Genomic DNA, 24,202 nt, shown 5'->3' with positions numbered 1-24,202 from the left:
ATATAATTTCAAATAATGGAAAATATTATTAGTTTGAGTAATGGAAAATATGGAGTAATAAAAAATATTCCACAATTATTTTTTTCTACTATATCAGCAATAACCAAAAAACATGCTTAAAATATACCCCAAAATATTTGGCATCAAATGAGAAAAAAGAAGAGAACTATAATAATCTCGAGATATATACACATATGGCAAAGTACAAATGTCTTCTGCTGCTGCTAAGTCACTTCAGTCGTGTCCGACTCTGTGCAACCCCATAGACGGCAGCCCACCAGGCTCCTCCATCCATGGGAGTTTCCAGGCAAGAGTACTGGAGTGGGGTGCCATTGCCTTCTATGAATGTCTTCTGAAGATACATATATATGTGATATTTACATAGATATATGGGCTTCCCAGGTGGCATTAATGGTTAAAAAAAAACCTGCCTGCCAACACAGGAGACATAAGAGATGTGGGTTTGATACCGGGGTAGGGAAGATCCCCTGGAGGAGGGTATGGCAACTCACTCCAGTATTCTTGCCTGGAGAACCCCATGAACAGAAGAGCGTGGTGAGAAATAGTCCATGGGGTCACAAAGAGTCGGACATGACAGAGGCAATTTAGCATGCATGCACAAATAAGATTACCTTATTTAAGCAATAAGACAGACACAGAGAGGTTGAGTAACTTGTTCACAGGGCTACACAGCTAGTATATAGAGGAACTGAAGCTTGGCCCAGACTCCAGTGTCCTTGCTGGGAACCACTGAACTTTATTACCACCCAGGGTAGGAAGCTGAGCTGTGAAGCTCATTCCCAGATGCAGCTTGAGTCACTGGCTTGACTAGTCCCATCCATCTGATCTAATCTTGAATCTCAAGGGATCTGGGTTTCTCTCAAAAATTGCTCCAGTCTGGCTGCCACTATCTTAGGCTAACTTTGGGTCCCAGGCACTGTCCTCTCATGTCTCCAACCCTTAGGAAGTTTTTCTCCAGTTTTATCAATGACTTTCCAGCAGAAACTAGACAGATGCATCTGATTGCCAGTCAGCCCAAACTAAAAGAACCACCCAACATTGGTGTGAAGCAAAGTAATATGCAAGTAAATGCACTTGCTCTTGGTTTCCTCCACGTTGCTTTTCAGCATTCCTTTTTCCTGGCATCCTCTTACCCCTGAACACCCCGCTTCAAGCCCTTTCAACATGCTTTAGAGTCCCATTTCTGCAGATTGGTAGGTAGGGGTAAACTGCTATATTGTTGATAAGGCTTAAGATAGCCATCCCAAAGGTGTTTCTTCTAAATTATTTTGTTCACTACTTTACCCCTTTCTCTTAGAACACTGTCTGCTAGCAGTCGCTGCTGCTCCTGTTAGTCACAAAGTCATGTCTGACTCTTTTGTAACACCATGGGCTGTAGTGTGCCAGGCTCCTCTGTCCATGGGATTCTCCAGGCAAGAATACTGGAATGGGTTGCCATTTCCTTCTCCAGGGGATTGTCCTGACCCAGGGATCAAACCCATGTCTCCTGCATTGCAGGTGGATTCTTTACAGCTGAGTCATCAGGGAAGTCCTGCTATTTCTTTTCAATTAGAGGATTATGATCGATGACTCTCTAATTGCTGACTTTCAGGTCAGTCTGAATAGGTATTGTGCTCTGAGAAGATTTCCGAGTGTCTCTCGAATTATGTTCCATAATAGCTCCCTAGGATACAGCTTGTAAAATCAGTTTTAGAGACTATATTCACTAAATCTGAATAATGCCATCAATATAAAGAGTGTCTTCAAAAAACATCTATTGTTGTAAAACAAGATCACAGACTTGGAAGGAAACTTAAGAATTATGCACATGATTGCTGGTGAGGAAAATGACTTCTGGTTAAAAGTTCATATTATAAACACAGATTTAATTTTTTCCAGCCAAATATTTATCTAAAATGACAATAAAATAATTGTTTCAAAAGATGTATGTTCATAAAGAGAGGGAGGACAGAAAATCAGACCATAGCAATATGGTTTTGGGAAGTATATGATCTAGGGGTAGTAGAATTAATAGAAACAAGAAATTCAGATTCTAAACCAGAAAACAACCTTATATTTATACCACAAAATTCTAAAAAGGCTCAAAGACTGGATGTGAGGATAGAGAGGAGTAACTGAACAGAGAAATTCTATTTCTTAATAATGTTTCCAGTATAACCATATGGCAACTGGACTTCTCCCCTACCACCTCAAAAGACTAGAGATTCATTCCCTGGGTGGAATGAGGGACTCTTTTAAGGGAACTCTTTTAAGACAAGAGTTCCTGGTCAAGTAGCCGCTAGACAGATGTAAAGACAGAGGTTCCCACTGAAAACTGAGATTAAGGGAATGTACGTACACTATATGTTGAGGGTTCCCAGACCTCTTTTCCCAGCTTGGCTCTCAGAATGTGGGCAGCCAGATCTTTATAGTTTAATGCTGCTATATATAAAGATAATATAATAATAACATTTAGAGGGGTAAAAGAGCCCTGGGAAATTAAAAACATGAATGTAGTCTAAAATGTAATAAAAGAGTTGGAAGAGAATGCTGAAGAAATTCTCAGAAAGTAGAGCAATCTGACCAAAAAAATAGAAAATGGAGAAAATAAAAGAAAATTAGAGAGCCAGTTCAGTAGTTCAACATTTGTGTAGGAGTTCCAGAAAGAGAATGGTGGAGATAAAAGAGAAAGAAATCAACAATACACTCCAAGAAAAATTCCCCAAATGGAAAGATATGAGTTTCTTGACTGTAATTTCCCCAAGCTCATCACAATGGTTGAAAACAGACCTGTACCAAAGCACATCACTGTAACATGTCAGAACACTGTCCTCCAGACAGAACACATGTGCTCACATGTGCACACACACACATCATATTCAAGGATCAGGGATCAGAACGAAGAATGGCTTCATACTCCTCAAAAGTTACGCTGAAAAAATACAGAACAGTGGAGTGATGCCTTATCTCTAACTTAGAATTCTACCAACCCAATGAGCCAAAATATCTGTCCAAATATGAACACCGAATATACACAATTGCAGGCATACACAATCTTAAAAAAAAATTACCACATGGAACACTTTCTCACAAAGCCGCTGGAGAATGCAGTTCAGAAAAATGTAAGACACACAATACAAGAAATAAGAGGGGGCAAAGGGAGTCCCTGGTATGGCTATGAAGGGTGATTAAAATTGTGCACAGAGGGATACCGGGCAGAAGTCCAGAGTGGAGCACGTCAGAAGGCTCTGGGCATACTTCTTCAAGAAATAAAAGCTACGGAATGATTCATTGAATAGATTTGGTCAACTGGGAGAGAGTTTGGGTTGAATAAGTAATAGTAACTAACAAAAAGTATATTCGTTTGTTTGGGTTGCATAACAAATATCACAGACTGGGTGTCGTAAACAACAGAAATTTATTTCCTCATAGCTCTGGAGGCTAGAAGTCCAAGATCAAGGTGCTGGCAAGACTGGTTACATTTTGAGGCCTCTCTCGTTGACTTGTACATGGCCCCTTCTGATACCTTCATGTGACTTTCTATCCGTATGCAATGTCTATTCTCCCTCTCTCTCTCTCCTCCTCCCTCTCTCTTCCCCTTTGACCCTCTCCCTCCTCCCTTCCATTTTCACTCTTACTCTTGCTCTCTCTCTCCTCTCCCTCTCTATCCTAATCTCCTCTTCTATGATGACATCAGTCACACTGGATTAGGGCCCACCCTAATGTCCCCATCTTAACTTCATTTCCTCTATATAAAAGTCCTAGTAGCTACCCTAGTCAGAGAAGGCAATGGCAACCCACTCCAGTGTTCTTGCCTGGAAAATCCCATGGACGGAGGAGCCTAGTGGGCTGCAGTCCATGGGGTTGCTAAGAGTCGGACACGACTGAGCCACTTCACTTTCACATTGGAGGAGGAAATGGCAACCCACTCCAGCGTTCTTGCCTGGAGAATCCCAGGGATGGCGGGGCCTGGAGGGCTGCCATCTATGGGGTCGCACAGAGTCGGACATGACTGAAGCGACTTATTAGCAGCAGCAGCTTCCCTAGTAGCTCAGTTGGTTAAGAATCTGCCTGCAACGTGGGAGACCCAGGTTCAATCCCTAGGTCAAGAAGATCGCCTGGAGAAAGAAATGGCAATCCACTCCAGTACTCTCGCCTGGAGAATTCCATGGACAGAGGAGCCTGGCGGGCTACAGTCCATGGGATCGCAGAATCAGACACGACTATGTGACTTTCACTTTCATAAAGGCCCTATATCCAAATACAGTCCCATTCTGAGACAGTGGGGTCTAAGACTTCAACATATAAATTTTGGGGCAGGGAAACAATTCAACCCAGAACAAAAAACTACTTAACAAATCAAAGGAAAATAAAATCCAGGCAAGTAGAGGAAATCCAATAAAGGGAAAGTAGCTAGACCTTAACACATGGCTTAACTCTGAAGAGCATGGGTTGTCATAATAACATACCCAGTGAATATTGATTTAACCAAAATCACAATACTGCCACATCAGGGGAATGGGAATTGGAAAGTATGCCTGTGTATGGAAAGTATGGAAGTGGAGGCAGGAAAGACAAAGCATTAAATCCTCATTTTTGTGGAAATTCAATAGCTATTGTCTAAATGGGAAAAATCAAGTGGCAACAATACCAGAATGTGACTTTGAGATATGCAGCTAAACAACAAAAGATTACTTAAAAAACTGAAAGTTGTTGCATCTGGGGGCTAACAAATGAGGGCAGAGTGTGCAGAAATGTTGCTAATGTATAGAATTAGCTAATTCTTTAAATTATTATAATAGTGATACATATAGCTGTTAAAAACAATTTTTTTAAAAAGAGTAGGTTCTTAATATTCATTCCATGCTTACTGTATGTGCTTCTTTGTTCAGTACTTCACACATGCCATCAAATTTCTCCATCATGACACCCCTTAGTTATGAAGAATAAATATCCCGTATATTATATAAGGGGGCTTCCTAGGTGGTGCTAGTGGTAAAGAACTCGCCTGCCAATGCAGGAGATGTAAGAGAAGTGGGTTCAGTCCCTGAGTTGGGAAGATCCCCTGGAGGAGGGCATGGCAACCCACTCCAGTATTCTTGCCTGGAGAATCCCAAGGACCCTAGTAAGCTTACAGTCCATCGGGTCACAAAGAGATGGAGACGACTGAGCCGACTTAGCATACATGCATATTATGTAAGAGGAATCAGAGCTCTAGACAAATATTTGCTAGATATTATCAGCTTATTAGTAACAGGATTATAACTATACCTGAGCTCCCCTTTCAGTATCCAGAGTTCCAGACTCTGCCAGGAATTATTATGTAACTATTGGTATTATTCTTTGGATTTTCATCTTTCTAAACATTATCTTATTAAATATAAGACAGATGAGTCATTATTTTTTAGCTTCCTGGCACTGAATCATCTTCCCCACAATTCAAGGAATTCTTTATCTAATGAGCTTTGGTAGGTATTAGGACTTACTCCTCATTAGGCAAAATACTCGCTTTTCTAGATTTCCTGACAGGTAATGTGTGGACACATGACTAGGCTGGATGCAATCCTACACATCCACTCTAAACTTTAAATCAGGAACTAGTAATGCAATCCAGAGAAAATCATAATTCCAAAAGTCACATGCACCCCAGTGTTCACTGCAGCACTAATCACAATAGCCAGGACATGGAAGCAACCTAAATGTCCATCAACAGAGGAATGGATAAAGATGTGGTACAGATATACAATGGAATATTACTCAGCCATAAAAAGAAAGAAACAGGGTCATTTATAGAGATGTGAATGGACCTAGAGACAGAGTAAAGTAAGTCAAAAAGAAGAAAACAAATTTCACCTATTAATGCATATATGTGGAATCTAAAAAAAGTGGTACAGATGATCTTATTTGCAAAGAGAAATTGAGACACAGATGTAGAGGACAAACGTATGGACACCAAGCGGGGAGGGGGAAAAAAGGGGGTGGGATGAATTGGGAGATTGGGACTGACATACATACACTGCTATGTATAAAATAGGTAACTAATGAGAACCCACTGTAGAGCACAGGGAACTCTACTCAGTGCTCTGTGGTGACCTAAGGAAGGAAATCCAAAAGAGAGGGGAGATATGTATCTGTATAGCTGATTCACTTTGCTGTACAGTAGAAACTAACACAACATTGTAAAGCAATTATACTCCAATAAAAATTAATTAAAAAAAATCAGAAACAAGTAATGCAAAGAGGTAGAGACAGTTTTGTGTTAAATCTGGTGGTGGCAGAGAAGGAGACAGCAATATTCATTCCCCACTGCAGTGGAAATGTGGCAGCAGGAATGGGGACAGGAAAACAGCAGCACGGGTGGGGGCTTCTCTTGCTGATTGGCAAGTCAACAGTGCGTGTGGAAGCCACTTCTGTGATATGGCTGTGGCCATGGCTTCTTTGATCCTAAGAATTTCCTACACTTGATTCCTAAACTACCTAATATTCACCCAGTATCATTTCAATATATTACTTTCCTGCTTAACTCAGCTAAAGTATGCTTCTGTTAAGTGAACTTCTGTTTACCTTAGCTAGCACCTTTGCAAAGAAAAGTTCAACTTGGCAGACCTAGCTATGATGCTTAAAAAACAAAACAAAACAGAAACTGAAAAAACAAAACCTAGAAACTATTTTTGAAGGAACAAAAAAGTATCATATTAAGTAAAATATTGTCGTTACCCTCCCCAAACTTATAATTTATGATCCATTACATGACTTTCATGATTCACTGACAAAATGGAAATATATTTATGAGAAAATATTAGAATGTTTATGTACACATTTTTCCATTCAACAAATACTTGTGGAGCAGCTACTGTGTGCCAGCACTGTGTTAAATTCAGTGGTATAGCTATGAAAAAAAACAGACAGAAACCCTGTCTTTTTTTCTAGCAGGGAAAGAGAAAACAAATAATACTTACAATAAGTAAATTGTGTATTATGGAATCAGTTGATAAATGGTATGGGGAAAAAATTAAGCATGGAGATTGGGGGTGCTAACAGGGAGATAATGTTATATTTCAAATGGGCTAGTCAGGAAGACCTCACAGAGCAGGTAATAGCTGAACAAATTCTTGATGAGGAAAAGGGAGTTGGCCATGAGAATATCTATGCAGGAGCACTTGAAGGCTAGCCAGTGTATATAGGTCCAGAGATAATAGGGTGCATGGTGCTGTTGGGTCAGTGAGTTAGGGAGAGGAGAGGTATTGAGGTCAGAGAGGTAAGCTGGCAGACTATGTGTGCAGAGCCTTTAGGCTACTGAAAGAACTCAGCTGAAAATAATAGGTAACCATTAGAGATTTTGAGTAGAAGAGTAACATGTTTTGACTTAGACTTCCACAGATCACTCTGTCTTTGAGGGATTCTCAGTGAGGAGCAATTTTGTACCCCGGAGAGCATTTGACAATGTCTAGAAACATTTTTAGTTGTTGCTTCTGGGGAGAAATCTGATATATAGTGTGTAGAGGCCAGGGATGCTGCTAAATATCCCCAAATGCACAATACCACCCCCACAACCAAGAATGATCCAGTTCAGAAGGTCGGTAGTATCAGAATTGAAAACCTTGGGGCTTTAAAGACCCCTACACCAGAGATTAAATGACATGACACAATTCTGAAAAATTCTATAATTATGTGTTATTTAAAGGAGTATATTATCACGTTTGATATTATAATTACAATAGCCCTAAATTTACATGAAATTCTTAAGTATTAGTTGGGAACAATTTTAATAATATACACTGAATTATATAGGAGGAAAAAAAAGAAAAATTTCAGTGTACTTTTAGGATTTCTAAGTTCATGTATATGGTGTTCCTGTCCAATAAGTGGACATGATACATTCATTTGAATCAGTTTAAAATGTATACAATACTTGGAAATAAAATCTACACTTTAAAAATATTGAGAAATAACTGTTTTTGTACAATGCAAATAGATCTTCATTCTCATGTTTTTCCCTCTTTATTCCATGTTCTTGACATTTTTATATACGTTTTTTCCCCCAAATAGGTTACATTTTTTGGATCATATAAATACTGTTGTTGTTTAGTTGCTAGTCGTGTCCGACTCTCTTGCGAGCCTATGGACAATGGCTTGCCAGGCTCCTCTGTCCATGGGATTCTTCAGGCAAGGATACTGGAGTGGGCTGCCGTTTCCTTCTCCAGAGGATCTTCCCAGCCTAGGTATGGAGCCCATCTTCTGCACTGGCAGGCAGGTTCTTTACCACTGAGCCACCTGGGAAGCAACTAGATATATAGTGTATATGAATTTCACAACCATGCACTGAAATCTTATTTAGGTTACTTTTTTGAGGAGGTTTTAAATATTTGGTAAAATATTCTTTCAACAAAGTTGACATGAGAGATAATTAATATTACACTGAGATAACAGAAACACCTAAGAGCCCAAATTATAAGGAATATATGCTAGTTCATTTTATTCATTAATTTATCATACACTCTACCACAGGGTTTGTAGTGCTCTAAATAGTTTTTTGGAACAAAGTATGGCATATGTAAATGAATAGATAAATGTATATACACCTAAACCTGATTAAAGGAATCAACTAAACTTTCATGAGGCAAAGCATGTTGTGAAAACTACCTGAAAAAAAAAAAAAGCATTTCTGCTCAAAGAGTTCTTTACAAATATTTAAAACTGTACGTTACAAATAATTATTTTAATTTTCAAATTGTGACTTGCTAGTTTTGTACATCAATATGCCTTCCTAAAATACACACATGCGTGCCCTTTACCAAATTTGCAGAATGTGCTGCCTGTCTGGGAGATAGGGAAAAACAACGTATCTTTATGGTACAGAAGAATGAGCTCACTCTTTCTTGAAATGATTTTGCTTATTTTAGTGTGGAAAATGTTGTTATAAATATTTTCGTTACTTTTTAGATGATGAAGTATGACTTTGTCAGAAGATGTATTTTTATTTAAATTTACTTAGTAAGAGTTGTCAACTATTCAGTTTTTGATACGCGGTGGAAACTCAGATTGTATTTTGGATAGTTGCTTGGTGAGGCATTATATACAGGTTTCTCATCAAATGCTTACTGTAATCTGTGATAAATAGAATATACCCAAGTACTGCTAGATCTTCCAGAAACAGAAAGACACTAGCATTGTGGCACTATAATACACTCATTATTAAACATCTGTTTAAAAAAAACTTTCAAGGAAATGAGCCAAAACACAAATAGATCAAATGTATACAGACCATTTGAAACTGTAGTACAACATGCAAATTACTTAGATCACTCTTCCGAGCAGACCCAGATTCTTAGGAAAGCTAGAAAAGATGAACTGTGACCTAAAATTCCCTCAGTCAGGCTCACTGGAAGATGAGACAAGAGAGAGTGTTTTGAAGGCTTCAGTTTATAAACACCTAAGAGCAGCTGCCTCTCACTAATTACATCAGTGGAGATGAGAGAAAGATGACTCAGAAAGAGAGTTGCTACAGAACTAGTGAATATCTACACAATACAAGGAGAAAGCAAGCCCTAGAGAGCATAATGAAGGAGGAAGCAGGATAGCGTGAACAAACCTAGGAGAGTTGGGGCATTGCAAATCCTTAGAAACAATTTGTACCTATTTAATTTGTTGGTTCAAGGTCAGACTAGAAGCTCCAGTTTTATCACCCATTGCATAATAATGGGGAGAAGTGTGCACCCTTTAAGCATGTTCGGCTCCAAACACACCAAACCACACTCATTCATTGTCTCCCCAAACCACTGCTTTCTCTCATTCCATTCCAGGTAGTTTGCAACCACAACGCCCTCACCAGGAGTATAGCCAATCCCCAATTCTATCTCTAGGGCAGGTACCGTCATAGTCATTGTTATAGTCTATCAGTGGCCTAAAACAAGTACAGAATAAACCATATTAGATAGCATGCTTTTGACTATAAGTAATCTCTAAGCTCAACTCAAACTGGCACATAAATTCAAATACTCACTATCTCACATATCTAGGAGTCCAGAAGTTTTAAGAGCCCCAAATCTCAATGATTCTCTGAGCTCTGCTTTTCTCAAAATGTTGGATATATCCACAAGTTGGAAGGATGGTTTCTGGCTTATAAGTCAGGCCAGAAAATGTCCAGAGGAAACAGCGGACCTCTCTTCCAGTGTGCTTTGAGGAATAAGGAAACCTTTCACAGAAGTCTCCCAGGAGCTACCTCCACTGTCTCTATTGCAACAATTGGATTATGAGCCCATTCATTGACTAGCCACTCACAAGGAGGATGGGGTTATCCTGACTGGTTTAAACAGTTCAGGCTCCACGCTTTGGAAGTGGGAATGGGACCACCTACCTGAGTAACAACAAGTGTGTACTAAAACACAAACTCAGATTCTGCTATCCAGGTAAAGGAAGATAATGGATAATCAATAGACAACCCATAAAATGATCAGTACATTTGCCTCCACAAAGTTGTTGATTGAATAAATGAATAAACAAAAAAGATGTGTTCATTTTATGCCTTAGTTTTTCCTAAACAGAGGGTAGGAAATAAATCTAAGGACATTTATTTATGTTCTACAATAATGTAAGAACAATGCTGGTCATGGATTCAAACCATTGTTAGCAAAACATTATAATTCTAAATATTTATGTTCATTTGTCACTGTTGATGTTTCTCACCAAGATTCTCCATATCATTTCTATACTGGCATAGTAACTTCCTGATAGTAGTTCACCCAGTGTAACCTAGATTGTAAAGAAAACTAATACTCACATTTTTTCCATAGGAATTTTGATGAAGTACTATCATAGCTAATATGCCCATTAGAGTTTTAGATGCTGAATAAGACTTCAGTTTTTCATGGAGTGTGAATACTCTGACAACTTAGCAACCAATCAACTATTGATCAACCCAAAAATTCACATTGGCTTATTCACTCATCTCGTGACCACTTAAAATTTATTTGAATATGATATCTTTTCAGGATTATATGGAATTGTTGTTCAATTGCTAAGTCATGTCTTACTCTTTGTGACCCCATGGACTGCAGCATTCCAGGCTTCCCTGTCCTTCAATATCTCCCAAAGTTTGCTCAAATTCGTGCCCATTGACTTGGTGATGATGCCATTTAACAATCTAAATAAATCTATTTTTAAAGAACAAAGTTAAGTGATGGCTATTTGGGAAAGAATATAGTTTGTTAAACATAAATAACCGAACACTAGAAGAGAATTTAGCCCTTTTATCGCACCCTTTCTCCACCAATCCCCCTTCAAAACCAAAGTACAATAGTTGACAGTGTGTGCAATCCTTTCCTATGTATATAATGCATCTGTAAGTTAACTGTATGAAAATTCAGTGACTGCCGGAAGGTGGGACGGTGTCCACTACAAGAAAGCCAAAAAAAATATTAAAAATCCCTAATCACACCTCTCCCTTTAGACATACTGCCAACATTTGTACATGTTCTTTCCTTCAAAGCTGAACACTGAACACCACAACGAACACACATGAAAAACAAAGATTAGTCACTTTTGCCATGCTTGATGAGTTCCATCTTTTTCTAATTGGAGGTCACACACTGTGACCCAGGATAATTTTTGGCAGACTGTTTAAAAGAGTTTTGAACCTGTATGCCCTTAAGTAGTTTGTACACTTTCCATTTCAGTTGTTAGCTGCCTGGGCCTTGAAGGTATTTGTGCTTGTTCTAGAAATTATTTCAAGCTTATGCAACTTATGCTTGCACTTAATACTAGAATAACTTTTTTCCATTTTCCACTTAATTGGTTAAAAAAACAGACAAATTGCAATGTAATACTGAAATACTTTCATAAACATGGCTGCTTAAAGATTCAGTGCTGTAAATCTGGACTATTGCTTGACAAGCGGACCACTACCAAAAACTCAAATTGTTATTTTTCAATCAGCTGGTGTTAGAAAGTTTAAATTTAGAATGCTAAGACTGGATCATCAATTTATAATGAACAAAATACAAGCTGTTGGAAAGTCACACTTCAGAAAGTTGAGAATGACTGACTAGCTAACTATAGTAATTGTTTTGGCTTGAATTTTAGTTCAGTCCCGCTCTTTGACTTGAAGAGAGCTTGGAGCTCCAGTCAGGCCCCACTATGGAGGAAGCGGTGGGAAGACTCTGCCAACTAACCCTGGCCTCTAAGAGCAGCTTCAAGGGCCACATTCAGTGACCTTGATGAGCATTCCTGGCAGCTGGTGACATGATGGCTTAGTGCCTGGCACTTCCTGAAGAAGCAAGATCAGCTTGGGAGGTAATCAGTCCCTCACATGGCAGGACAATGTGTGTGAGTTCTGGGGAATGCATGCAGGACCTTTGGAGGAATGTTGATCTAGAGCATTTTACAAAGGATCCTGCCCAAGAGGGCAGTTTGCCAAGGTGAGGAGATGCTCAGATGTAAGAACGACTGGGATACAAGGTTAGGGGAGGTCTGGAGTGGCCAGCAAAGAGGAATCAGAGTTGAAGAAACCTAGCAGAGGGGGTTTCTGAATAACCCAATGGGAGAAAAAAATAAACTCTGAACATTGTTAATACCAGTGGGTGCAAACTGAAAAAGAACTTTGCTTTTCCTTGGCTTTTCCACTGCCTCCGCACTTCTCCATTCCACACTAACTTGTGAAGGCTGGGGTAGAGATGCAAGGCCAGAAAACAACCAACCACATCCCCTTGCTAATGAAGAAGGCAGATGGCCATCCGCAGTGAGCCCTAGCTGAATAAGAGAGGAGAGATGGGGGATGTGTCTCATATTCATCTCCACATTCTCATTTCTGAACTGAGCCTAAGACTGTAGCTTAAAATGGACTGAAAGCTCCTGGACTACAAAAGAGAGAGAGAGAAAAAAGTCATGAGACTGCACAAGTTTTCTTCCAGGAAACTGGGAAGCAACAGCTTACACTGAACAATTTTGAAAGAACATGGGAGGAAAAAGTAAAGCTCCCATCTGACAACATCTCACAAATTGACCTATTCAATATGCATGTGTGCAAAGTCGCCTCAATTGTTTCTGGCTGTTTGCGACCCTGGGGACGGTAGCCCGCCAGGCTCCTATGTCCATGAGGATTTTCCAGCCAAGAATACTGGAGTGGTAGCCATGCCCTCCTCCAGGGGATCTTCCCAGCCCAGGGATCAAACCCACATTTCTTAAGTCTTCAGTGTTGGCAGGCACATTCTCTACCACTGGCCCTATACCACTTTGTATATACATATAGTTTCTTACCTATATTAAAATTAGGAGTATAAAATATTAATACTTTTAATGACCAGTTCTATAAAACATGAAATTAAGATTGTAGTTTAATCATACAACCATGTAAAAATCAAATATCACACTACCTTGTTATGATGTAGCCATAAGTATTTTAATTTTTTAAACCTAGAAAGATCAATGACCTCTGTCAGCTCCCTAGAAAGGAAAAGAGAAAGTGAGTATTAGCAACAATTAATTTATTCATGTCTAAAGTTGCTTATATAGTATGACATGGGGAGAATAGAAAAGGCCGCTTTCTGTCCTTTCAAAATTATTGGCACGTTTATACAGGCTAATTTCCTACATTCCACCTTTAAAACTTCATTCTTGGATTAAGATTTTTGTTAGCCAGTTAAAGCAAATACTAAAAGGAGGAAATTTATCACATTAGTAGAATTTATACCTCATTATGACTGAATTTATTGGGACTTTCATTTTATTTTTTTTATATATTTTATTTTATTTTTTAACTTTACAATATTGTATTGGTTTTGCCATAGATCAACATGAATTTGCCACAGGTATACACATGTTCCCCATCTTGAACCCTCCTCCCTCCCCGTACCATCCCTCTGGGTCGTCCCAGTGCACCAGCCCTAAGCATCCAGTATCGTGCATTGAACCTGGACTGGCAACTCGTTTCATATATGATATTATACATGTTTCAATGCCATTCTCCCAAATCACCCCACCCTCTCCCTCTCCCATGAGTCCGAAAGACTGTTCTATTTTAAAAGACTTCACTGAGGAGAGGCCAGAGGAACAAAAGTAAGAGCAGAAGACACCAGACTTAAGGTCAATATGGGAAACAGCATCAGCTCCTGCTTCAACGCTGCCTACATGGTCTTTAGTTTGAGGTTGTCCAGATCTTGGCCAAACTGGATTTAAGACATGGAAACTGCAGGACTCAAAGAGGCAGAGAGTGAGTGAAGTGTTTTATTCTCCCATCGTTGATTATCATATGTGTCTGTGCTAAGTCACTTCAGTCATGTCCAACTCTTGTGATCTCATGGACTGTAGCCCACCAGGCTTCTCTGTCCATGGGATTCTTTACCACTGAGTCACCAGAGAAGTCCATAATTTTTAATATTTTGCTACATTTATGTTCACTGTCTTATCTGTAGACACAATTTACCTATTTGCTAGTTGATAAGTTTCTTGGTGAATCTTTTGAAAATAAGTTGCAGACATGACTCCAGGGCTCTGATTCATAAATACTTCAGCACACACATCCCTCAAATAAGGACAGGCTCCTGCTTAACTACCATACCAATATCAAACCTAAGAAAATTAAAATTGAATTCAATGATATCATCTAATACACTGCTATTCATATTCAAATTGTTCCTGTTGTCCCTACATTTCTTTTATAGATTTTTTGCTTGTTTAAACCCAGAATTGCATCAACATTCATGCACTGGTATAACCCATTTTCAGTTGGTATAACCCATTGTTTGTTGTTTAGTTGCTAAGTTGTGTCTGACTCTTTGTGATCCCATGGACTGCAGCATGCCAGGCTTCCCTGTCCTTCACTATCTCCCAGAGTCTGCTCAGATTCATGGCCATTGAGTTGGTGATGCCATCCAATGATCTCATCTTCTGCCTCCACCCCTTTTCCTCCTGCCCTCAATCTTTCCCAGCATCAGGGTCTTTTCCAACAAGTTGGCTTTTCCCATCAGGTGGCCAAAGTATTGGAGCTTCAGCTTCAGTATCAGTCTTTCCAATGAATATTCAGGGTTGATTTCCTTTAGGATTGACTGGTTTGATCTCCTTCCAGTGAATATTCAGGGAAGTCCAGGTGACTCTCATGAGTCTCACAATATGAAGGCATCAATTCTTTGGCACTCAGCCTTCTTTATCATCCAACTCTCACATCCATACATGACTACTAGATAAACTATAGCTTTCACTATACAGACCTTTTTTTGGCAAAGCCATCTCTTGCTTTTTAATATGCTATCTAACTTGGTCATAACTTTTCTTCCATGGAGCAAGTGTCTTTTAAGTTCATGGCTACAGTCACCATCTGCAGTGATTTTGGAGACCAAGAAAATAAAATCTGTCACTCTTTTCACTTTTTCCCCATCTATTTGCCATGAAGTGATGGCACTGGATGTCATGATTTTAGTTTTTTGAATGTTGAGTTTTAAGCCAGATATTTCACTCTCCTCTTTCACCCTCATAAGAGGTTCTTTAGTTCCTCTTCATTTTCTGCCATTAGAATGGTATCATCTGCGTATCTGAAGTTGTTGATATTTCTCCCAGCAATCTTAATTCCAGCCTGTGGTTCATTCAGCACAGTACTTTGCATGATATACTCTGTATAATTCATTAGTCTTCCTAAATTAAAAATAGTCACCTTCTCTCCTTTATTGCCTTCAAACGTTTACTTTCTGAAGAGTCCAGGACAGTTGTCTGATAGAATTTCTCACATTCTTGATTGGTCTGATTGCTACCTCATGATTAAATTTAAGGTAGATCATTTTTTAACTACAACAGTGGTAATTACTACACATTAGGAGGCAAAATGATGCCACTTTGTCCCACTCTTTGTGAAGGTTGTGTGTGTGTGCTCAGTCACCAAGTCGTGATTAACACTTTGCAACCCCATGGACTGTAGCCCTACAGGCTCCTTTCTCCAAGGGAGTCTCCAGGTAAGAATACTGGAGTGGGCTGTCATGCCCACCTCCAAGGGATCTTCCTGACCCAGGGATCTCTTATGTCTCCTGCATTGGCAGGCAGATTCTTTACCACTGAGCCACCTGTTCACCCTATTGGTGAAGCTAAGTTCAGTGATTTGGCTAAGGCTGTATTTTCCAGTTCTCTTCATTGTGAAAGTATTTACATATTTTATCATTGAAAAGCAATATCTGGGGCAAAATTCTGAGTGATTTGACACTGGACATACTGCAAAATGATCACCAGATGAAATCCAGTTGCTTAAACCATACAAAGTTAATACAATATTATTAACTGTATTCTCATACATTCCATGCCCAACAAGTTTGTACCTCTTGATCAAGTTCACCTGTTTCATGCCCTACCTCCAAATCCCTCTCCCCTCTGGTAACTGCCAACCTGCAGAGAACAGATTGGTAGTTCTCAATAACTATTTATTCAATGGCTTTAGCTTTGATTAATAATATTGACCTGAATCAGTATGTTTGGGATTATGAAATGGTAATGTTTCTAATCCTCTCATTCTTTTTACATTTATTAGCTGGTACTTGGTAAAAAAAAGATCCGCTTCTCCCCTTTCTTTCTCTCATTCCTTCTCATCTTCATCCTTCTCAGATTTGAAGAGTTTTTCTTAATCTTTTATCAATTAAAAAAAAATTATTCTCAGGTTATCCCAAACAGAAGGCTTTTCAAGTAGACCACCTTGTCCTTTTGACAGGTGCCATTAGTCTTCAAGAACTTCCCTGACACAACAAAATATTCTGGGTTCTTTCAAAGCAACTTGTAATATATTCGTATACATAATGCATTCTCCTCTTTCACTGAAGATGTGCAGCTAATTTTGGACACTGACACACTTATTGCACTGGACAACAAGGCTGGTACGTCAGCTCCACTTTTTTTTCTGTGAAAAATAAAGCAGCCACTACATGGTAGCAGAGAAACTCAAGCCCCATTTAGAGTGTTTCTACAAGGATTCCCAGAAAAGTTATTTTCATATATTAATGCTATAAAATATCAACTTTGTCACATCACTGTCAAATTAATTTTCTTGTAATAGTTGTACTTACACTCTGCTATAGATAATATAATAAAATGGCTCACTTTTGAGGAGAATTTAGCTTAAGTCAGAACGGTTTATTTTGCATATAAATTTGTCCTAAATTAATAACAGGTTATTACATTTTAAAGTGAGGCTAGTGGAATCCTAGGGACAGGGGAGCCTGATGGGCTGCCGTCTATGGGGTCGCACAGAGTTGGATACGACTGAAGTGACTTAGCAGCAGCAGCAGCAGTGGAAGACAATGATACAAACTCTACTACTGGAGGCGGTCCTAAGATGGCAGAGGAATAGGACGGGGAGACCACTTTCTCCCCCACAAATTCATCAAAAGAACATTTCAGCACTGAGTAAATTCCACAAAACAACTTCTGAATGCTGGCAGAGGACATCAGGCACCCAGAAAAGCAGCCTATTGTCTTCGAAAGGAGGTAGGAAAAAGTATAAAAGACAAAAAGAGAGACAAAAGAGGTAGGGACAGAGCTCCTGGGAAGGGAGTCTTAAAAAAGAGAGAAGTTTCTACCAGGAAACACTCTCACTGATGAGTCTGTGGTGAGCCTTGGAACCACAGAGGGCAACATAATTGGGAGGAAAAATAAATAAATAATTAAAACCCACAGATTACCTGCCCAATGGTAACTCCCCAGCGGAGAAGCAGCGCAGACGCCTGCATCCGCCACTAGCAAGCTGGGGCTGGGCAGGGAGGTGTGGGCTGCTTTGCTTAGAGTAAGGACAGGGCCTGAATGCCCCAAGGGCAATCTGAGGGAACTAACTTGGGCTAGCAAACCAGACTGTGGGATAGCTACCATGCGAAAAGCCCTAACCTAAGAAGGCAATGGCACCCCACTCCATCAGCAAGACACCGTCAGGCCCTCCCACAGAAAAAAAGACTGAGCAGAGCTAGCCGGCTGCAGTCCGGCCCATCCCCCACCGGAGACAGGCAGGCGAGGGCAGCCAGAGCCAGAAGGGGGCAATCGCAGCCCCAGAGAGGCATTATCTACCAAACTGTAAGCAGGTTTCGTCGCTAACCAAGACTTCTTGGGATTCTGGACGGTCAGCATCCACCTGAGAAGGTGCGCCCATTGTACACCCAGAAAACCAATTGGCAGGGACAGGGGAGGCACTAAGTCACAGCAACTGTGCTTGCCAAACATCTGGTCACCTGAGCTGCTCGGATCTGGGAAGGGCACAAAACGCAGGCCCAACCCAGTCTGCGCCTCTGAGGACTACCCGAGTACCTGAAACTGAGCGGCTTAGACCTGGGAGGTGCACGCAGCCCAGGGCCGGCCTCGGATGGTTCCTGGTAGAGCAACCTAGAGCCTGAACAGTGGGGGCAGGGAGGGCACATGCGCCATGAGCGGGGGCAGGCCCAGTGTGGCTGAGACACTGCAAACACACGCCAGTGTTATTTGTTTGCAGGGTCCCTCCCTCCCCACAGCGCAACTGAACTGCTGCTGCTGCTGCTAAGTCGCTTCAGTCATGTCCGACTCTGTGGGACCCCATAGAGGGCGGCCCACCAGGCTCCCCCGTCCCTGGGATTCTCCAGGCAAGAACACTGGAGTGAGTTGCCATTTCCTTCTCCAATGTGTGAAAGGGAAAAGTGAAAGTGAAGTCGCTCTGTCGTGTCCGACTCTTCGTGACCCCATGGTCTGCAGCCTACCAGGCTCCTTCGTCCATGGGATTTTCAAGGGTACTGGAGTGGGGTGTCTTTGTGAGCCTAAAAAAGTGTCCACCACCGCCCCCTTGTGTCAGGGTGGAAATTAGACACTGAAGAGACCAGCAAACAGAAGCAGCTAAAACAGAGGGAACCTCCTTGGAAGTGACAGGTGCAACAGATTAAAACCCTGTATTTAGTACCGACTGCATAGGAAGGGGCCTATAGATCTTGAGAAATATAAGCCGGATCAAGGAAATATCCGAAAATGAACTGACTCCACACTGCCCACAACACCACTAGAGAAAGTCCTGGATATATTTTTACTATTTTTACTAGTATTCTTTAATTAAAAAAAAATTTTTTTTAAATTTTAAGTCCTTTATTATGCCTATAATTTTCATTTTTATAACCTACTATTACTTTGCAAAAAAAAAAAAAAAAAAGAGACCCTATTTTTAAAGCAAACTTCATATATATATATATATTTTTTTTTTAATAATTTTTGTGATTTTTTTTCTTTTTTGTTAATATTGTATTTTTGAAAATCCAACTTCTACTCTAGACTTTTAATCTTTACTTTTTGGTATTTGTTATCAATTTTGTACCTTTAAGAACCCAATCTTCAGTACCCATTTTTACTGGGAACAAGATTACTGGCTTGACCGCTCTCTCCCCCTTTGGACTCTCCTTTTTCTCCACCAGGTCGCCTCTATATGCTCCCTCCCCCTTCTCTTCTCTACCCAACTCTGTGAATCTCTTTGTGTGTTCCAGACTGTGGAGAACACTTAGGGAACTGATTACTGGCTGGATCTGTCTCCCTCATTTTGATTTCCCCCTTTATCCTCCTGGCCACCTCTGTCTCCTTCCTCCCTCTTCTCTTCTCCGTATAACTCCGTGAACATCTCTGAGTGGTCTAAACTGTGGAGCGCACATAAGGAAGTGATTACTGGCTAGCTTGCTGTCTTCTCTTTTGATTCCACCTCATCTCATCCTGGTCACCTCTATCTCCCGCCTCCCTCTTCTCTTCTCCATGTAGCTCTGTGAACCTCTCTGGGTGTCCCTCACTGTGGAGAAACTTTTCATCTTTAACTTAGAGGTTTTATCAATGGTGCTGTATAGATGGAGAAGCCTTGAGGCTACTGTAAAAATAAGACTGAAAACCAGAAGCAGGAGGCTTAAGTCCAAATTCTGAGAACACCAGAGAACTCCTGACTCCAGGGAACATTAATTGACAGGAGCTCATCAAACATCTCCATACCTACACCGAATCCAAGCACCCCCAAGGGCCAACAAGTTCCAGAGGAAGACATACCATGCAAATTCTCCAGCAACACAGGAACACAGCCCTCAGCTTCAATATACAGGCTGCCCAAAGTCACTCCAAAACCATTGACATCTCATAACTCATTACTGGACACTTCATTGCACTCCAGAGAGAAGAAATCCAGCTCCACCCACCAGAACACCGACATAAGCTTCCCTAACCAGGAAACCTTGACAAGCCACCCATAAAACCCCACCCACAGCAAGGAAACTCCACAATAAAGAGAACTCCACAAACTGCCAGAATACAGAAAGGCCACCCCAAACACAGAAATATAAACAAGATGAAGAGACAGAGGAATACCCAGCAGGTAAAGGAACAGGATAAATGCCCACCAAACCAAACAAAAGAGGAAGAGATGGGAAATCTACTTGATAAAGAATTCAGAATAATGATAGTGAAAATGATCCAAAATCTTGAAATCAAAATGGAATCACAGATAAATAATCTGGAGACAAGGATTGACAAGATGCAAGAAAGGTTTAACAAGGACCTAGAAGAAATAAAAAAGAGTCAATATATAATGAATAATGCAATAATTGAGATCAAAAACACTCTGGAGGGAACAAATAGTAGAATAAGGGAGGCAGAAGATAGGATTAGTGAGGTAGACGATAGAATGGTAGAAATAAATGAATCAGAGAGGAAAAAAGAAAAACAAGTAAAAATAAATGAGGACAATCTCAGAGACCTCTGGGACAATGTTAAACACCCTAACATTCGAATCATAGGAGTCCCAGAAGAAGAAGACAAAAAGAAAGACCATGAGAAAATACTTGAGGAGATAATAGTTGAAAACTTCCCTTAAATGGGGAAGGAAATAATCACCCAAGTCCAAGAAACCCAGAGAATCCCAAATAAGATAAACCCAAGGCAAAACACCACAAGGCACATATTAATCAAATTAACAAAGATCAAACACAAAGAACAAAGATAAAAAGCAGCAAGGGAAAAACAACAAATAACACACAAGGGGATTCCCATAAGGATAACAGCTGATCTTTCAATAGAAACTCTTCAGGCCAGGAAAGAATGGCAGGACATACTTAAAGTGATGAAAGAAAATAACCTACAGCCCAGATTACTGTATCCAGCAAGGATCTCATTCAAATATGAAGGAGAAATCAAAGGTTTTACAGACAAGCAAAAGCTGAGAGAATTCAGCACCACCAAATCAGCTCTCCAACAAATGCTGAAGGATCTTCTCTAGATAGGAAACACAAAAAGGGTGTATAAGCTCGAACCCAAAATAATAAAGAAAATGGCAACGGGATCATACTTATCAATAATTACCTTAAACATAAATGAGTTGAATGCCCCAACTAAAAGACTGGCTGAATGGATACAAAAATAATATCCCTATATATATTGTCTACAAGAGACCCACCTCAAAACAAGGGACACATACAGACTGAAAGTGAAAGGCTGGGAAAAGATATTTGATGCAAATAGAGACCAAAAGAAAGCAGGAGTAGCAATACTCATATCAGATAAAATAGACTTTAAAACAAAGTCTGTGAAAAGAGACAAAGAAGGACACTACATAATGATCAAAGGATCAATCCAAGAAGAAGACATAACAATTATAAATATTATGCACCCAACATAGGAGCACTGCAATATGTAAGACAAATGCTAACAAGTATGAAAGGGGAAATTAACAATAACACAATAATAGTGGGAGACTTTAATGCTCCACCCACACCTATGGATAGATCAACTAAACAGAAAATTGACAAGGAAACACAAACTTTAAATGATACAATAGACCAGTTAGACCTAATTGATTTCAATAGGACATTTAACCCCAAAACAATGAATTTCACCTTTTTCTCAAGCGCACATGGAACCTTCTCCAGGATAGATCACATCCTGGGCCATAAATCTAGGCTTGGTAAATTCAAAAAACTTGAAATCATCCCAAGCATTTTTCTGACCATAATGCAGTAAGATTAGATCTCAATTACAGGAGAAAAGCTATTAAAAATTCCAACATATGGAGGCTGAACAACACGCTGCTGAATAACCAACAAATCACAGAAGAAATCAAGAAAGAAATCAAAATTTGCATAGAAATGAATGAAAATGAAAACACAACAACCCAAAACCTGTGGGACACTGTAAAAGCAGTGCTAAGGGGAAGGTTCATAGCAATACAGGCATACCTCAAGAAACAAGAAAAAAGTCAAATAACCTAACTCTACACCTAAAGCAACTAGAAAAGGAAGAAATGAAGAATCCCAGGGTTAGTAGAAGGAAAGAAATCTTAAAAATTAGGGCAGAAATAAATGCAAAAGAAACAAAAGAGACTATAGCAAAAATCAACAAAGCCAAAAGCTCGTTCTTTGACAAGATAAATGCAATTGACAAACCATTATCCAGACTCATCAAGAAACAAAGGGAGAAAAATCAAATCAATAAAATTAGAAATGAAAATGGAGAGATCACAACAGACAACACAGAAATACAAAGGAAAATAAGAGACTACTATCAGCAATTATAGGCCAATAAAATGGACAACTTGGAATAAATGGACAAATCCTTAGAAAAGTACAACTTTCCAAAACTGAACCAAACCAGGAAGAAATAGAAAATTTTAACAGACCCATCACAAGCATGGAAATTGAAACTGTAATCAGAAATCTTCCAGCAAACAAAAGCCCAGGTCCAGATGGCTTCACAGCTGAATTCTACCAAAAATTTAGAGAAGAGCTAACACCTAGCCTACTCAGACTCTTCCAGAAAATTGAAGAGGAAGGTAAACTTCCAAACTCATTCTATGAGGCCACCATCACCCTAATACCAAAACCTGACAAAGATGCCACAAAAAAAGAAAACTACAGGCCAATATCACTGATGAACATAGATGCAAAAATCCTTAACACAATTCTAGCAATCAGAATCCAACAACACATTAAAAAGATCATACATCATGACCAAGTGGGGTTTATCCCAGGGATGCAAGGATTCTTCAATATCCACAAATCAATCAATGTAATACACCATATTAACAAATTGAAAAATAAAAGCCATATGATTATCTCAATAGATGCAGAGAAAGCCTTTGACACAATTCAACATCCATTTATGATAAAAACTCTCCAGAAGGCAGGCATAGAAGGAACATATGGCTGGATGGCATCACTGAGTCGATGGACATGAGTCTGAGTGAACTCCGGGAGTTGGTGATGGACAGGGAGGCCTGGCGTGCTGCGATTCATGGGGTCGCAAAGAGTCAGACACGACTGAGCGACTGATCTGATCTGATATATGACCAACCCACAGCAAACATTATCCTTAATGGTCAAAAATTGAAAGCATTTCCCCTAAAGTCAGGAACAAGACAAAGGTGCCCGCTCTCACCACTACTATTCAACATAGTTTTGGAAGTTTTGGCCACAGCAATCAGAGCAGAAAAAGAAATAAAAGGAATCCAAATTGGAAAAGAAGAAGTAAAACTCTCACTGTGTGCAGATGACATGATCCTCTACATAGAAAACCCTAAAGACTCCACCAGAAAATCACTAGAGCTAATCAATGAATGTAATAAAGTTGCAGGATATAAAATCAACACACAGAAATCCCTTGCATTCCTATACACTAATAATGAGAAAATAGAAAGAGAAATTAAGGAAACAATTCCATTCACCATTGCAATGAAAGGAATATATCTACCTAAAGAAACAAAAGACCTATATATAGAAAACTATAAAACACTGGTGAAAGAAATCAAAGAGGACACTAATAGATGGAGAAACATACCGCGTTCATGGATCAGAAGAATCAATATAGTGAAAATGAGTATACTACCCAAAGCAATCTATAGATTCAATGCAATCCCTATCAAGCTACCAATGGTATTTTTCACAGAGCTAAAACAAATAATTTCACAATTTGTATGGAAATACAAAAAACCTCGAATAGCCAAAAGAAATGTTGAAAAAGAAGAATGGAACTGGAGGAATAAATCTGCCTGATTTCAGGCTCTACTACAAAGCCACAGTCATCAAGACAGTATGGTACTGGCACAAAGACAGAAATATAGATCAATGAAACAAAGTAGAAAGTCCAGAGATAATCCACGCACCTATGGACACCTTATCTTTGACAAAGGAGGCAAGAATATACAATGGAGAAAAGACAATGTCTTTAACAAGTGGTGCTGGGAAAACTGGTCAACCACTTGTAAAAGAATGAA

The 24,202-nt window shown here is 39.7% G+C and overlaps 1 protein-coding gene across 3 annotated transcripts in view; it reads right to left on the bottom strand.

Moving 5' to 3' along the window:
* The window catches only part of LRRC72 (leucine rich repeat containing 72), a 70,290-nt gene that overhangs the window by 25,615 nt on the left and 20,473 nt on the right, over window positions 1–24,202 (bottom strand). For all 3 annotated transcript variants that reach the window (XM_010862162.1, XM_010862163.1, XM_010862164.1), the window contains one exon: window positions 13,371–13,440. In XM_010862162.1, coding sequence (XP_010860464.1) covers window positions 13,371–13,440 — 70 coding nt within the window. The remainder of the gene's footprint in view (window positions 1–13,370; window positions 13,441–24,202) is intronic.

Source organism: Bison bison, unplaced genomic scaffold (assembly GCF_000754665.1).
Source record: "Bison bison bison isolate TAMUID 2011002044 unplaced genomic scaffold, Bison_UMD1.0 scf7180017864479, whole genome shotgun sequence".
Classification (NCBI taxonomy): Eukaryota; Metazoa; Chordata; class Mammalia; order Artiodactyla; family Bovidae; genus Bison; species Bison bison.
This window is presented reverse-complemented; position numbering and strand designations above follow the sequence as displayed.